Source organism: Bos mutus, chromosome 19, assembly GCF_027580195.1.
Source record: "Bos mutus isolate GX-2022 chromosome 19, NWIPB_WYAK_1.1, whole genome shotgun sequence".
NCBI classification, from domain to species: domain Eukaryota; kingdom Metazoa; phylum Chordata; class Mammalia; order Artiodactyla; family Bovidae; genus Bos; species Bos mutus.
In genome coordinates this window covers 9,432,417-9,449,885 of record NC_091635.1, presented here as the reverse complement: position 1 = coordinate 9,449,885, position 17,469 = coordinate 9,432,417, and the positions used below count along the sequence as shown (strand labels likewise).

The 17,469-nt window shown below is 57.1% G+C and overlaps 1 protein-coding gene across 1 annotated transcript; it reads left to right on the top strand.

Moving 5' to 3' along the window:
- The first annotated feature begins 8,238 nt into the window (after window positions 1-8,238).
- On the top strand, window positions 8,239-11,456 carry SOCS3 (suppressor of cytokine signaling 3). Its single transcript, XM_070389185.1, has 2 exons — window positions 8,239-8,593; window positions 9,173-11,456. The coding sequence occupies exon 2, from the start codon at window positions 9,264-9,266 to the stop codon at window positions 9,951-9,953; it is 690 nt and encodes a 229-aa protein (XP_070245286.1). The 5' UTR covers window positions 8,239-8,593; window positions 9,173-9,263; the 3' UTR covers window positions 9,954-11,456.
- Window positions 11,457-17,469: the final 6,013 nt, after the last annotated feature.

Below are 17,469 nucleotides of genomic sequence, written 5' to 3'. Positions count from 1 at the left end.
TGGAGAGCTCTGGTCCCAACTAGAGGGTCCACCTAGACCTGCCAGATCGGTCCAAAGAAAACCCTCAAGTCAAACGCAAATGTGAAATTTCCAGATTTTTAAATGTTGTCTCTGGCTCAGATGGTAAAGAATCTGCCTGTGACACGGGACAGCCAGATTTGATCCCTGCATAGGGAAGATCCCCTGGAGGAGAAAATGGCAACCCACTCCAGTATTCTTGCCTGGAGAATCCCATGGACAGAGGAGCCTGGCAGGCTATAGTCCATGCAGTCACAAAGAGTCAAACATGACTGAGCGACTAACATTTTCCCTTTCAAAAGTTTTAAATTCTGAGCTACATTCAGTGTGTAACTCATCACTTTGCATGCATCTTTGGAAATATATAAAATGCCCCAGTTACGCAGGAAGAAGGGTAATTGTAGCAGGCCACAGCAGTTCATCTGTATGTTGCAGATGTTGGACTGCGGCTGTGCAAACAGCCGTGCTGCCTGTTCATGAAACATCTTTGAGGTTTACAAAGTTCCAGAAGTCAGAGGATGCGCCTGATTCTTCTCCCGTAGAATGGAGTAGAATAGACCATCTTCTCTGCTTGGAGGTGTCTCAGGTTGAGCTCAGAAGCTGAGCTAAGACTTCTGTCCCTGGTGGGCAGTGGGGAGAGTGTGAAGGGAGACAGAAGTGGACAGTGGGAAGATGCTCAGTGGCAGAGCCTGGGCGCCCTGGAGCTGGTGGTGTGTCTGTCCCAAAGCTCCGCTTGCTCCTAGCACCTGCGAGCTGGGAGACATGGGGAGGAGACCTCTCCAGACCTCAGCTTCCCATCTGCACGTGCCCCTTCCTCAGGGATTCCCCCCAGTTGTCCCCCTCACCCACAGACTGGGGGTCCCCATAGTATGCTCACATAGCCCCCGAGACTTCGCCGAGTACTTAACACAGTTGCAATTAATTAATCATGACATCGATTGTAGGAGAACCTTTTTCTTCTGGAAAGAATCTAAGCTCCTTGAGGGCCCAGACTGATAAATTCAGGCTCCCAGACCAATCTCCAATACATAGTAGGTACTCAAAAATGCGTAGTAGGTACTCTTAAAGAAATGCATGAGGCCTTCCCTGGTGGCTCAGTGGTAAAGAATCTGCTTGCCAGTGCAGGAGACACAGGTTCCATCCCTGATCTGGGAAGATCCCACATGCCGCAGAGCAACTAAGCCCCATGCACCACAATGACTGCGTCTGTGCTCTGGAGCCTGGGAGTCGCATGCTGAAGCTACTGAAGCCCCAGCGCCCTAGAGCCCATGCTTCGCAGTAAGAGAAGCCACTGCAACGAGAAGCCCGAGTACTGCAACTAGACAGCTCACGCAGCAACAAAGAACCCGGCACAGCCAAAAATAAATAAAATTATTTTTTAAAATAATTTTAAAAAAGAAGATGAATGAATGAGGGACTTCCCTGGGAGTCTAGTGGTTAAGTCCCCTCGCTTCCAGTGCAGGGGCGTTTGGGTTCTATCCTAACTAAGATCCCACATGCCGCGTGGTCTGGTCCCTCCCCCGAAAAAGAAAAGAAATGAATGGATGGTTTTGTAAAACAAGTCTTGCAAGAGCAAGAAGTGGTTCTAGATAGGTCCAATTACCCCAGAAATCTGAACTGCCATCAGCAATTTTGTTTACAATTATAGGGGTCTTATGAAATCTTCATGGGCTCGGGTGTAGACACTCGGAACTCCACTCAGGTGAGTGCAGCAGGGGCGAGGGGAGAGCTGGAAAGGAAGGTCATGGGAGAGCCAGCCCCCAGGGTCACCCCTTGGAATCTCACCCCTGGAGATTCCCACCTCCCAGTCCTTCTGAGCCACTTCTCTGCCCTCCTGGCTGGTTTCAGCCGGAGAGAGGGTACATCACATCCCTTTGAACTTGCCCCGGAATCAGTGCATGCCAATGTGTGATTCACATTGGAGCTGGGGACCTTCCTAGGTGGAAGTCACCACCTGGATAGGAGACTCGGGAAGTTTTCCTGGCGACCCCGTCCCTGCAGGGAGCCTGAGCGCAGACCCACCCCGGGGAGGTCAGTTCAGATGCTGTGAGCATCTGACCCAGGGGCCCGGGTCAGCTCAGGAGCTCCCCTACTGCCTTGCTCTGGCAGCCAGCCCATCTGGGTATCGTGGGGCAAGCCAGCCCACGGCGTCCACCAGGTCCCCACCCATCCCGGCTCTCCAAGGGCTTCTGGGGCCCAGGAGCCTGCCTTGTCCTCACCCTCCTGCTGGCTCTCCCTCCGGGGCACTGCCACTTCAGCTCCAGGCACCAGGCCAGGCCTCATTTGCATTACAGCCCAGATGGTTCACCACAGCCTCGCTTCCCAGAACTGCCCGCTGCTCTGGTGTCTGTTCCCGAGCACAGGAAAGGGCACGGGCCGCAGGCACAGCGGCCGCTTCAGAGCGAACAGAGCCTCTTACCATCCCAACCCAGGACACAGCAGGGCTGGTTTGGTTTAGGGTCAGGGGCGATAGCTGGCTGGAAGCCAAGTCCCCTCCTCCTCTACCTCCAACTCTGAACTTGGAACAGATGGCGATTCCAACTGGAGCCGTGGAAGAAACCCCTCTCCCCTCCTAGATGCCCCCCACCCACCCCTGTACTCTCCAGGCTCCCCCTCCAGAGTCTGGGCGGAGGACTGGGCCACCCCCCCCAACACCCCCACCCCCGCCCCCCGCCCAGGGCAGGGGGTCTGAGCTCCGGCCCAGCCCAAGTGCCAGAGGGAGAAGGAATCTCAGCAGGCAGGGTGGGTAAGTGGGTGGGTGGGTGGGTGAAGTGTTTTCTTTCCCCTCCCTCGGCACTCTTTCTGGGAAATGCCAGAGGCCAGCTGGGCCTGGAACGTCAGGCTTGAAAGAACGCCTCCACTGTTCATAGACATCTGAGCCACAAACCTTTTCATTAGCTCTCGGGCCCCTCCCAGCAGAAACAAAGGCCTGCAAACTGGAATGGCGGTTCCGGCTGCAGACCATTGTCCAGGCCTCCCCAGCCTGTCCCTTGGCATTGTCTGAAGCCGGAAAGAGAGAGAGGTCGGGTCAACCTGCTACACAACCCTTGGACCTTTCCAACTGCACGGGAAAGGTCATCTCTGCCATCACCCTGGGCACCAGCAAGGCTGGCTCCACCATCAGCCCTGGTGGGCAGGGGCTTCAGCTAAGAGGGGCTAAGATGCCCAAGGAAGCCCAGCCCTGGGAGAGCCTCACTGAGGCAGTGAGGGGCAGGGCTTCCAAGAGATCAGGTGAGACACCCCACCCCCAAACACACACACACACACACACACACACACACACACACATTTTTCTCCAAACTGTCCAAGAGAAAGGGGAGCAGGAAGGGAGAGGCTTCATTGCCTCCTGCATATCTGCAGTAACCATCAGCCCTAGACTAGAAGCTCCAAAGGGAAGGAACCAGAGTCTTTTCCTCACCATTCTGCTGGGCTCCTCTGTCCATGGGATTCTCCAGGCAAGAATACTGGAGTGATTGCCATTTCCTTCTCCAGGGGATCTGCCAGACCCAGGGATCCAATCTGGTTCTGCTACATTGCAGGCAGATTTTTTTTTTTTTACCATCTGAGCCACCAGGGAAGCCCCCATTGTGTCCCCAGACCTCGCCAACTGTCACACAAGAGAAGCACAATCAACACGCATAAGTCAAATCAGGCCACTGGACAGTTGAACCCAGGGTGCTCCTGGTGCTGTGGAAAGCCCACCAGTCTTGAGACAGAGGGAGGCCTTGGGCTTGGCATTGAGCAATTCTGTGGTCTGAGGCCAGTCTCCTAACCCATCCGGCTGCAAAGCCACCAGGCAGAACAATGGCAAAGTGGGTGCCGGCCCCCAGGCTGGCCTCCGGAGCACACAGAGACCATGTGCGCAAGTGTGGGACCTTGTGTTCACCAAGGCGGCCAGAGCTTCCTTCGACCCCCCGACGGGCGCCAGCATTCCGATCTAGGAGGCTTGGGCAAGAGCTCATTGTCTGTCACACACCATGAGTAAGTGAAGCCCCATGGGCAGCTGAAACCGCTGTGTACTTCCCCTCCATCACAAATGAATCTCTTTATTATCTTTATGACCAAGCACCTTTGCCTGGAAATGGGATTCTGACTTCATAAGAAATGCTGCAAAGGGAGAGATTCTGAAAAGGCAGGAGGCTCCTAAATTCCTTAGCCAGGAAAACGGCAGGGAGGGACAGAGCGGCGAGACTTGGACAACGTTTCTCTCCCCTGGAGTCCCCAGCAGACAGGGAAACTGCCTCAGGTCTGCCCTGCTCTGGGCATCTCTCTTGCCTGGAAGAAGGTCCCTGGGAATGTGCCCAGTATCCGACTGGTGTCTCCTCCTTGACATTTCCAGCAAAGTTAGAGTCTTCACTCCCTTTTTCTTATGATTAGCAGGCCTAACAGTCTTCACCAGCCACACAGGGGCTTCTATACCCTTCTTCCCGTCTAAACAGCCACTCCATAGCCCTTCAGGAAAAAAACAAAAGATACTCTAGAAGAAAGCAGTTGGTGGTATCTAAAAATGATGGAAAATAAAAGAGAACACAATCCCTTATTTAAAGATCCACTGAGCACTTTCTATGGATCAGTTGGCTAGGTTTAAAAAGAAAAAAAAAAAAATCAACGACAGTTCATTTCCTCTAGGTTATCAGTGGAGGAGGAGAGCATGTTGGTCAGCATAGAAGGAGCTACCCTGAAAGTTTAGACTGAGTCTCTGCCAAACCTTAAAGGAAAAGTAGAAATCAGCCAAGATGTAGAAGGTAGTCCCACCCAGAGGGAAGCAAACATGCAAAGACCCAGGCCTGGAGAATGTTTCGGACACCGCCTAGAGCTCCAGGTAGCTGGGGCGTGAAGTGTCAGTGGGGCAGAGGTAGCTGATGAAGATGACGTGGGGGCGGAGAGCCTAGACATACACTCACTGGGAGGTGTTTGCACGATCCCAAAGGCAACGGGAGAGCTTCCCAGGTGGTGAAAAAACCTGCCTGCCAACACAGGAGACGTAAGAGATGCTGGTTCGATCCCTGGGTCGGGAAGATCCCCTGGAGAAGGAAATGGCCTTAGGTCTGCCCTGCTCCAGTATTCTTGCCTGGAGAATCCCTTGGACAGAGGAGCCTGGCAGGCTGCACAGTCCAGGGGGTTGCAAAGAGTTGGATATGACTGAAGCATCTTAGCATGCACAGAAAGGCAACAGGAAGCCCCTGGAGATACTAGAAAGCCAAAGGGAAAGTGGGTGACTGGCTGAACTGTTTGAAGACAAACAGCTTTTTGGAATGTATCATATAGGAGATACATAGCTCTCCAAAACATCAAGCCATGTATAGCCGCATCCTTCCCCTAGTAGCCCAAGGTGCGGCAGCTCAGCCTTCCCCTCCTCCCTCTCCTCAAAGACTCCTCAATGCTTTCCAAATAATTACAGCTGACATTTGTCGAGCATTCACTACGTGCAAGGCACTATTCTAGCAGGTTGCATACACTGGCTCAGTCCTCACAATCACGCGATGAAGTAGGTACTATTTTCAGCCTATTTTACAAATAAGGAAACAGAGGCACAGCTGGGGAAGTCAGTGGCTCAAAGTCATACAGCTACTGGGTGGTGGAGCCAGAACAGCAGTTCAGTTTCCTGAGTCAGCACTCAGGGAGCCCTGCCCCCTCGAGCAGGATGCACGGTGGCCCTGCCCCGGCTCTGTTCTTTCCATCATCTCTGTACTCTTGGACCCACTCTGTGCCCCCCCGCCCCCGCCAGTCACATACCCTTTGCCACGGGCCCTCGGCAGGCCCCAGGCTCACTGGGGTACCACGCTGTTGACATTAGGACTTACCTGTTGCAGAGCTTTGTGTCTCTCTAAGCAGACTGGGAATCCCAAGCTCAGGGGCTGTTTATTCCTGCTTGTCTCTCCCATCCCCACTTCTAATCCCCTCTCCCCCCAAGAATGAATTATCAGAGTCTCATAGGACTGATTGTAATGACAACCACTCCTTTCATATGACACCCATCACGTGGGGGTCCCATGTCCCCTCACCTCATCCGCATCCCTGCAGGATTCACCCAGCATGACCGTGTTCCCAGCACTTTGCCCGGTGCCTGGCAAAAGCAGGCACTCAGTGAGGGTTTGTGGAATGAATGAATGAACCTGACTTGTGTCAGAGCCTTATAATTTACAAAGCACTCTCTCATCCATTAACTCAAGGGCTATTCCTTGTGAGCCTTCCTTGTCCTCCACGGGGCTCAGCACAGAAGTGGATGGTCATGGTGCAGCCTCCTAATCAATGGATGAGAAAAAGAATGAATGCCTGAGTCTACAGAGAAGGAGAATCCATTTCATTAGCCTGCAAATCTGGAGGGCAAAGACCAGGTCTTCTTCGTCATTATATTTCAATGCCCAGTACAATGTCTGGTACACAGAGTCCAATATTTGTGAAATGTGTTGAATAAATCAATTCCCCCCTCTGCAGAAGTAACAAGAAGACTTCCTCCTAATGACTCCTCTCCTAGAATCCGAAGGGAGAGTTGGACTGAATTACTTCCATTTCTAGCACATTTTGATGTGCAGAATCTTTTCTTATCTTTTTAATCTCAGATCTCTGATGGGAAAAGATTATTATTCCTGCTTTACAGATGGCAAAGCCAATTTCCAGAGAGGCTGGGTGTCCTGCCCACAACTCATTTACTCCTCTGACATCTGTGGGGAGAGAGGTGAAAGCACAGAGGAGACAGTGGCAAATCGAAGGCACGGAGAGGTGCCTATCAGCTCCCAGAGACGCCGAGGAGCCAGGTCTCCGGTGTTTTCTCTCCCCCTTCCTTTCCTTATCTTCAGAGGCTGGGAGTCCGGAAAGAGGGCAGGGTCAAAACTGTCAGCCCCTGCGTTCTGAGAGATGACAATCTAAGCGCCTCCTAAGCTGGTTCTCAGGTGTCCCCAGCACCCCACTGCCTGTTTGGGGTGCAGAAAACTTTTCATCCTTCATAAAGCTGGCCCTGGTTAACCCAAACCACCCACATCCACGCCAAGAACAAATCCGTTGTTCACCTCAAGGGCCTCCTCTTCTCAACCCCGGGGGGAGATCGAACCCCCACACTGGCGGGGCAGGGGGGCGGGGGGTGGAGATTCTAGGCGGTAGGCCTGGGGTATCTGAAAGTGGGCTGAACTGGAAACTGCTTTCCGTAAATTCTCCTCTGCTGGATTTTTTTATTCCCAGGTCTAATTCCAGACTGCGATGTGAGTTCTCCCTGGGTCCCCCGCCCCCGACAAGTTCCCCCGGCCCCAGCTCTTGAGCCAGCACCCCCACCGCCCCTGCGTTTCGCGTTTCAGGGCTTGTGGGGTGCAGCACAGAACTCCACTCCATCTCGCAGACCCCAGGGCGCCCTCTAGCGGACGCGGGGCGCGGGGTGGGGCCATCGCTCGCCCTCGGGCCCGTCCCGCTGCTTAAGGGCACCTGGCAGGTTTGGAGACTCAGAAGGGCCACAGCGATTGTTGCTTGCGTTTGGGTCTTTGGAGCGGTGGGAGGCGGCACCCATGTTGACAGAGGACCTAGCAGGGGGCCGATGGACTGAAACCGGACAGCTGCCACGCAGGCGGCGTTCCTTCCACGCTTAGGACTCCTGGCTTCATCTCTGGGACAGGCCCACGGGTGACGCTCGCGCTTTCTTCCGCCCCCAGGCTTCCAGGTCCGGTCCTAGTTTCGAGGCCCGGCTTTGGGAGTGGGGGTGGGGTGTCCCCAGTTCCCCAGAGGCGGGCACGGGCCTCCTGGGGCCGCGATCGGAACCCCGGGCGGGCGCGGGTGGGGGCGAGGTAGGTGGGTGGGTGGGTTGCGTGGGGTCTCCCCTCGAGGTCCGAGAAAAGGGAAGAGGGGGAAGCCAGGAGCCTCTCCCGCTCGGCCTCCTGGAACTGCCCGGGCTCCGGGAGCAGCGCCCCCGCCTCTGCCAGAAACTGGCCTTCTTAGAAGGGAGGGGGAAAGTGTGAATGAGAAGTTGGGGGCGGAGCGCGCGCGGGGGAGGGGCCGCTGCCAGGAACGCGCCGCCGGGGCTGGCGCCGCGCCCGCCGGGCCGCCCGGGCCGCCTCGCATCGCGCTTTGTCTCTGCGCGCGTCTCTGCGGGTCCCCGGCCCCGCTCGCGGCCCGCCCTCGGCCGCCCGCGGCCCCTCCCTCCGCTCGGCGCGCAGCCTTTCATTGCTGCGAGTAGTGACTAAACATTACAAGAAGGCCGGCCGAGCAGTTCCAGGAATCGGGGGGGCGGGGCGCTGGGGCCGCGTATATACCCGCGAGCGCGGCCTCCGCGGCGGCTCCGACTCACACTCCCCGCGCCGCCGCCGTCGCCGCCGCCACTCCGGCCCCGCACGCAGCCCGCCCGGCCCAGCTCCGGTCGCGGCCCCTCGCCTCGCGCCCCCTCACCCCCCACCGCCGGGCCGGCCCGGCGGCGCGCAGGGGGCAGGGCGGGCGCCCCGGCGAAGCCCGAGGGACGCGCGCGCGAGGCCCCTTTGTGGACTTCGCGGCTGCCAACATCTGGGCGCAGCGCGGGCCACCCACCGCTGGCCGCCGTGCCTTGGGGACCGTAGGAGGCGCAGCCCCGAAGCCAAAGACTTCGGTTTGGGACCAGGTAGGAAGGAGGGGCGCGGCGTGGAGCGGGGGGGTTGGAGGGTTCGCTAGTCCTGGGAGCTTTTCCCGGTTTCCCCTCCCCTTCCCGGGTCATTCCCGGCAGGGAGGGGACGAGATAGGGGGCAGAGCAGATGGAAGCCGGAGATCCCAGGTTCCCGGAATACCCAGGCTGGGGCCTTTCGGCTTCTCGGGTCCCCTCCCTACCCGCCCCCAACCCCCCACCCCATGCCTCGAATTTCTTTCTCCGTCCCTGCCCCCCCCGGGGCCACCGGACTGAGCGGCGCCCAGAGCGTCCCGGGGGCCCTTCTCCCACTCCCCACCCCGGCCACGCTCCTGGAGACCCAACTTCCGCGCCCGAGTTTCCCACTCGGCACCTTACCAGTGCGCGCTGGGGAAAGGGCTGCCTGGAGGCGGGGGCTGGGCGGGCTCCGTGGGGCGTCTGGGTCGGAACGGGGGCCCAGGTGAGCGCCTCCGGGGCAGCTGGTGTCCCGGCCGCTCGGCAGAGGCAGGGGAGCCGGGACGGGTCGGGCGCGCTGGAGGGTTCCGGGCACTCACGCGGCGCGCGCCTTCTTCCCCGCAGCCCCCCGGGATGCGGTAGCGGCCGCTGTGCGGAGGCCGCCGAACAGCTGCAGCCGCCGCCGCCGCGCAGATCCAAGCTGGCTCCGTGCGCCATGGTCACCCACAGCAAGTTTCCCGCCGCCGGGATGAGCCGCCCCCTGGACACCAGCCTGCGCCTCAAGACCTTCAGCTCCAAGAGCGAGTACCAGCTGGTGGTGAACGCAGTGCGCAAGCTGCAGGAGAGCGGCTTTTACTGGAGCACCGTGACGGGCGGCGAAGCGAACTTGCTGCTGAGCGCCGAGCCCGCGGGCACCTTCCTCATCCGCGACAGCTCGGACCAGCGCCACTTTTTCACCCTCAGCGTCAAGACCCAGTCGGGGACCAAGAACCTGCGCATCCAGTGCGAGGGGGGCAGCTTCTCTCTCCAGAGCGACCCCCGGAGCACGCAGCCCGTGCCCCGCTTCGACTGCGTGCTCAAGCTGGTGCATCACTACATGCCCGCCGCCGGCGCCCCCTCGTTCTCCCAGCCCCCCGCTGAACCCTCCTCCTCGCCCTCCTCGGAGGTGCCCGAGCAGCCACCGGCCCAGCCGCTCTCCGGGAACCCCCCCAGGAGAGCCTATTACATCTACTCGGGGGGCGAGAAGATCCCTCTGGTGTTGAGCCGGCCCCTCTCCTCCAACGTGGCCACTCTCCAACATCTCTGTCGGAAGACCGTCAACGGCCACCTGGACTCCTACGAGAAAGTCACCCAGCTGCCTGGGCCCATTCGGGAGTTCCTGGACCAGTACGATGCCCCGCTTTAGGGAGCAAAGGGGGCAGGAGTAGGGCGAGGGGGCCCGGGTCCCCTCTCCTCCGTGGCACATGGCACAAGCACAAGAATCCAGCCGCGCGAGTCCTGCAGCTCCCGGGTGAGCCAGGGCGCGGGGAGCCCCCTCCCGCCGGTCCTCCCCCGGCAGAACAGGGCCGGCGGCACCTGGAATGTGTTTGAGGGGAGACGGAGAGCCACCGGAGCGCACCTCCCCGACTCCAGCGTCTCCGGAGGAGCCAGCTGGCCCGGGGGGACCACAGCTAGGACCGCAGTGGATGCTCTGTCCGCTCCCGCCTCCTCCACCCCGCTGCGCTTCCAAACGGGGGACACCGCGGGGCGTGTTGAACTGTGAGAACTGCCGGGAATCTTTGAACTTTCCAACGGAACTTGTTTGTTCTTTGATTTGGTTTAAAACAGAGCTTTAAACCTCAGCGGGTTGAGAGCCTGGAAAAGGGTGGAGGGGAGAGAGAGAGAGGGTGCCTCCAGGGCCCAGGGCTGCAGGCTGGCCAAGAAAATGGTCACTCCCACTGCTCGGCTCAGGTCAGGAGGGGCGGCTGCCTGCTCCACCTCTGGCTCTGGGGAGAAGGGTGACCTGAAGGGGACCTTTCTGTTCCCCCTCTTCCTGCCCCTCAGATGGCCACCAGAAACACAGGTCCTAGAGTCCGTCTAGTGCCCAGGAGCCCAGGGCCCTTCTCCCGTTTTAAGGGGGGAGTGGCATTGGGGGCGCGGAATGGATGGGCTGGTCAGTAGTTCTGAGCCCACCCCTGCTCTACCTTTCAGCACCTGGGGAGGGGGGGTGGGGCTGGAGGAGATGAGCCACCTTTGACCCCAGACAGAGACGATAGGGCATTCTACTTTGTGCCTCCTGACTAGATCTGGCTAGGAGATTTGCCTTAAATGCTCCCTGTCCCATGGATAGGGACTGGCACACAAGAAGCCACACACTCAGCCAACCCCAGCAGAGGCCGAAGGATTCTCAGAGGGGCGCCCAGCGCCACTCACCATTTGGTGGTGGAGGTCGGAGATGGATTGGTGGGGAGGGGGCAGAGATCCACCTGCTTTCCAGCTGAGCCCAGGAAGAATGCCAGCCAGCCCAGTGGATACTGGCCACCAGTGGGACCTGGGCTCTGGTCCGAGGCAGAGCCACTGGGTCCTCCAGCCCCCAGCCCCTGCACAGACAGCCCTCCCTCCTCACTTTGGGGGACTGGCACTGGCAGGAAGTCATCAAAAGGCTCTGCCACCCAGCTGCTCCCGCTCTGCAATAGCACTGATCAGTGAAAACTCAGAGGAATGTAGCAGCGATGGAATTACCTGGAACTGTTCTTTTTTTGGGGAAAACCAAACACACAAAAGTTTTCTGTGTCAGGTATTGGGCTGGATGGGTCAGCTGTGTGTTGGGGTGGTTTTTTTTTTTCCTTGTTATTTTGTTTGGATTTTGTTTTTGTTTTTTAATAATGTTTACAATCTGCCTCAATCACTCTGTCTTTTATAAAGATTCCACCTCCAGTCCTCTCCCCTCCCCCTACCCAGGCCTTCAAGGCTGATAGGAGATGCTTGAAGAACTCAACAAAAATAACAATCCAAATCAAACTTTGCACATATTTATATTTATATTCAAAAAAGAAACATTTCAGTAATTTATAATAAAGAGCACTATTTTTTAATGAAAAACCTGACTGGAGCCTTTCTCCCACCCCCCACCGCCCCTCTGGACTTGCTTTCTCTTTCACCCACACCCACACGCTACATCAGAGGGTGGCGGCCCTACCCCCTCACTGCCCTGGTGCTTCTCGTGATGGAATCAAACTCAGGCTTCACGTCACTGACAACCGAAGGCAGCCACCTAGACTGTACCCGGGAGGGGTAATTCCTGCTAGTCTGATTCAGATCTGACCAGAATATGCAAAGCAAGTTCGAAGGAAGTGCTTCAAAGGGCTTGCAAGGAGTATAAACGGAGCTGTGGTCAAAGCTTTTAGAGGCTCCAAGCTATTAGAGGCACTGGGCTCCTTGGCAGAGAGGTGTTACGAGAAAGCCCACACTATGGGGTCCTGGCAGTGACCTGTGACCTCAGCCAGGTCCCCAGGAGCTGGGGGTAGGGGCGGTCCCCATGCAAACCCTGCACACAGTGGGGCCCTCCCATGGGTAGGAACCCCAGCCTGACCAGTGGATGGGGCCACCCGCCTCCCAATAAGAGCAGCCATCTATTCACCTGTTTTCAGCCACTCCCACCCCTGGGGCACTCAGACACCACCTGGGTTCACCTTCCTTGCCACCCCCACCAGGCAGGTGTTACTACCCCACATTCACAGACCCAACTGCGTGTTTCCTGGGAGCGGGGACTTGGACTGGTCGCTTCTGATGCCTAGAACTGGTGCTCAGTAAATATTTGTTGGCTGAGCCTGGGGGCAGCCTCTTAGGTTCATGGAGGTTAAGCAACCTGCCCAAGGACACACCACTTGGGAATGTGGGAAAGACACAGGTTAGGAACCCAGGAGGCTTTGATTTTCCCAAAGCCCATGAATGCTCTGCCTCCCTAAGTAAGCATGAAGTCTATGCCCAGGGTTGCCCCTAGGTGGGTCCCCCCTGCAAAGCCAAGAGTTTGGTAACCTCCTCCCCAACATGCATACTCAGCACTAGGGTTCTGCGAAAACACAAACTAAAAATGCCTGTTCTGAGACACTTCCCTTCCACGCTTCTTCCTCCCCCAAGCCCCCAAACCTAACAGATGGAGAGATGAGTGTTCCCCCAACAAGTCAGGGGCCCACTCCCTCATCTGCCTCGGTGCCTAAACAAATGCCAAAGCCCTCTTCCTGGCCCCCGATAAGCTGCTCCAGGAATCAGTGTCCAAAAGGCAACTGAGAGTAAATAAACAAAATCGTTTTTCTTTCCCATTTCCTGGACTTTTGGGGGAAAATAACCTAAAGTGACAAAGGGCCAGACCAGGCGTGAGATCACTGAGTGGACAGAGCACGTAGGGACCACGCCAGACAGACTACCACTTCTAGAACTGGGAATGCAGACCCAGGCAAGGTCACCTTCCCAGAGCTCCAGGTCAGGTGAGGGGACCCAGTGGGGCTTGGCTCCCCAGTGCCTCCCAGGAGGAGGAGAGCTTGGGAAGCTTCTGGCAGGCTCTTCCCCACCCCAAGGCCTGCCAGTCTGCCACCATGTGCTGGCACGACTGCCTCCGTGGAACCTTGGAACCCAGAATGTATCAAACCCCCATCCCCATCCTCCACCCAGAAGGCAGCTGTACAGCCAGAGTGTCCAGTATTCACAGGGCACTAAAGGGGCTTCCCTGTGGCTCAGACGGTAAAGAATCTGCCTGCAACGCTGGAGACGAGGGTTGGATCCCCAGGTCAGGAAGATCCCTGGAGAAGGGAATGGCTACCCATTCCAATATTCTTGCCTGGAGAATTCCACAGACAGAGGAGCCTGGTGGGCTACAGTCCATGGGCTCTCAAAGAGTCAGACACGACTGAGCAACTCACTCCACTCAAAGGGCCTGGTAGGGAAGTGGTTCTCTCATCCCTTGGAGGTTGAACTCAGAAGACACCTGACTCCTTTCCCTCGCTGCCCACCCCACCCTTCTTCCCATAGGTCTCTCCATTTAAAGACCACAGACTGGACCACTCTTCTAATTTGACAGACAAGTCAAACAGAGTCCCGAAGAAGGAAAGCAACTTACTGGAGTTCACACAGCAAGCTAGCTATTGGCAATACCAGGACAAGAAACTCCCAGCTAGCTCTGCTCACCAGCGCTTTTCTCTGTTTTTCCCTCCTCACCCCAACCCCTGTTGCAGAAATCTGTACTTCTAAATCCTTTCAGAGGCAGGCATCCCTCCTCCAAAGAACTTCGTGGCGGGGACCCTCTGTCCTGGCCGCCAGCGGAGGGGTATGCCTGCTCCCAAGATTTGCTAAGAAGAGTCCCACAGGGAAGGGGGACAATTCTCAGCGGCTTGAGCAGGTTAAGCAGGTTAACGCCTCAAGAGGTTAAGCTTAGCTGGGGGTACTTGGCCAAAACAAAGGCTGGAGATGCTCTTCCGCAGGCCCTGAGTCCAATCACCCTGCTTCAGGCGCTGTAGGAATTCACCCCGAGAGGCCCTTATCCACTCTCCGTTGGTGCTGTTTTGGTGCAGTCCACCCGATGAGTTAAGAGCCGGGAACGGGAACTCTAATGCCTGCTCTAGAGGAGGGAATGAAGGAGGCCAAAGACCGGGGAGCTGGAGACGGGAAATAAGCGGCCACGTGTGTCCTAGTCTAAGGAACGAGTAAGGATGTTCGAGACGGGGTACGCCGCGGTACCAGGCAGAGGGAGAGCGAGAGAGACAGAGCGGGGCAGAGTCAGACAGCCACAGAGGGAGTCGAAGCAGAGACAGAAGTCTGCGGGGAGGGGAACCACTTGCACAGGGGCTGACCGGCAAGACCGAGACCGAGGTGGAATGAGCCCGGTCCCGGGCGCACCTTCCTGCGCGGCATCCCGCCCCCTCCCATGCCGGCGGCCGCCGGGCGGGCGGGCAGGCAGGCGAGCGCGTCGCTCTGGAGGATGGCCTCTGCCAGGAAGAATCACTTCCCGGACACTGCAGGAGCCCTGACGGAGCTATGCGAAGAATGTCCGCGCGGAGCCGGGCGGGTGGCACCTCCCGGGCCCACGCCTCCGCCGCTGCCGCCGCCGCCGCCGCCCTGAGGAGTGTGCGCGCAGACAGACCACGCCCCGCCACGCCCCCGCCACGCCCCCCGCCGCCGGCGGAGCGGTCACCATAGCAACGGAATTGCAGGCGCAGAGTGCTGTTTATTCTCAAACGAGTGCCAGGAAATTCGGCCGGGAGGCTGCCAGGCGCACCTCCCTGGGGTGGGGGGTCGGGAGAGGGAGAGAAGGATGGACCGGCGAGCCGGGGCTCCTGGGGGGAGGGAGGGAGAGAAAGAGGGAGGGAGTCCTTCGTCACTGGGCGGGGGGGGGGTCACTGACCCCTCCCAGGGGAGGCTGCTCAGGACGCTGTGAGTGGATCAAGTTTTCCCCGGGGAGCCGAGATTCCCCCTCCAGGCCGGCAACGCCTCCACCTCCCCAAAACAGGCTCACAGCCCCTGCCTGTCAGTCAGTCACTCACTCATTCATTCATTCACTCAGCAAGTACGTATTAACACATCCTGTGAGTTAATAGGATTGAGAGTGAACAACACAAAGCCCAGCTCCTGCTCTCCAGAGATTTCGTGGGAGTGACAGACACCAGTTAAAATGTAAATAAAATGAATAGACTGCTATCTGCGCCCCAAGACTCATCTTTAAGCCTCATTTCCAGTACCTCAGACATCCACAATCCTGTCTATCCTTGAGCACGGTGACCAGCTTGTCCTGGGTTAGTAGCCCTGAGTGTCCAGGACATTTGATCACCCTTCCCTCGGGTCACACAATCATGTCAGTCATGGAGAAACTGAGGCTTGGATTACAAGGACAGTTCTTTCAGGGTGGTGGGGATCATTAGAGTTGGAGGTCCTACCTGAGAATCCAGGGCTCTTTTGCCTCAACCCTTTTCACCACCCAGGCCTGCCCCCCTTCCCAAGTCTCAAAAAGCCAAAGAACCACCTGCAGACTTCCCCCAGGGAGTGGATGAAATTGCTGATTCCCGGACTCCAAGCCCAGCTTTTCTGAATCAGAAGCTCCAAGGAGAGTCAGCAAGCTCAGTACTCAACATCACCTCAGGTGACTCTGAGACCACTTGCTGCCTTCGGGGAAGACAAGCCTCGGTCCTCCTCATTTCCTGGGACAGGGGATTTCCTCCTGGAACCTTGACTAAGCCGGAGCTGGGAAATCAGCAGGGAGGGGAGGCCCAGGTTCACCACCCGCTTGTGAGGAGGCAAGTGCCGCTTGTGAGGAGGCAAGTGCCGACAAGTGCAGCCTCTGCTGGGCTCCAGCCCCTGGGCCTCAGGCCGAGGATGGTGGCGGGTCGGGGGGGGTGGGAGGAGCACGGTGCGCCTTCTCCCCAGTGCTGAGCCCTCCCAGCTGTGCTGTGCTGGGAACAGGCCAGACATTTGTGAAACCCTGGGTTAGCCTGACCCACTGTCATGAGGGCTGCCTGTGGAAGCTGGCGCGGGGAGGGGGGTGGGGGGCTGTTCCCAGAAGTGGGGAGAACTCTGGACTTCCCACTCCTGAGTGCTCCGGATTGCAGCACAGCCTTAAGCAACAGCGGTGGCCTGGAAGGCTGCGTTGCAGAGAGAACAGAGGCCCCCAGCTCTCATCTGAAGAGAAGCCAGGACTCTTGAGTGCTAAAACTGCATGCCTTCCTCATTAATAACATCACAGCTGCTGTTCGTAGTAATAATTAGGCCCAGCCTTAGAGAAAGGTGGAAAACCTAGCCTTCAAAGAAGAAACACACAGAAGGCGAGTTCGGTATTTACATTACACAAGAAAATGTGTTTCCTCTCTTTCACCTCCCCTCCCCCAAGTCTTAAATCTTTCCATACAGAAAGCACTATGTGGTGTCCATAATGTACAGGATGATGAAGGTTATAGACAAGAAACATAAAATCCATGAGGACCGGTCCTCCAGGAGGCCTGTGTGTGCACAACCACAGGGGGTGCTGTTCAGGATATGATCTTTGTAGGTGGGGTCCCATGGCATTGTACGATGGGGACTGTAGTGGTTATGAGCTTTAGGGTACATTAGTACCTGATGCTTACCTGCCCGGTGCCTCCAGGTGATGTCAACGAAGGTGGGAACCCTGTTCTGGGCACCGGGACCAATGCTGGAGAGACCACTGCCAACAGGGAGCATTCAGACTTCAAGAAGCATACATATAGTCTGAAAGGGGAACCAGATGTGAAAACCAAGAAGTATCCTAAAAAGGAATAGGTATAAAAATGAAATGGTATACAGGGTACAGCTGAGGGCCTCCGGGAGGAAATGACCCACAGTGCTTCCCAGAAGAAATGACTCCGGTGGTGATGAGAAGGAGCAGGTGTTCTCTCAGCAGGCGTGGGACAGCCTGGCATCCTAGTGATCAAAACAGGGAAATGGCCAAAAAAGGGAAAGGAAGACTTTGGGGAACTTCAAGAAGTTTGGTGTGTCCCCATCAGGCACATCCAGGCCAGGCTCATCTTCTAGAAACGCTGCTTTCGTCATCACATGACACACACAGTCCTTCCCCATAGGATGCACACTGCTTCCCGGGGTGCTTTCCTCTAAGCCGGTTCCAGTATAGTCACTCTCTCATTCTCGAGGAAAACTCGTTGTTTTCACTTCCCCCACCCACTCCACCCCACCCAGGGAGACTTAACTGCCTCCCATCAAGGTGGTCTCCTCACCTGCCCACCATAGGCTTCCCACCTGTGAGCTTGGTTCAAACGGGGGTCATCCCACCAGCCCAGACAGCCCTTCCCCCTCCTCGAATTCTGCCTCTCTTTCGTGGCTGCCAGTTTCTTCCAAATTGGACCATGAACTCTTTGAAGGAAGAACTCACTCATTCATTCCTTCAGCAATAATTTATTGATTGCCTACTCTGTACCAGGAACTGG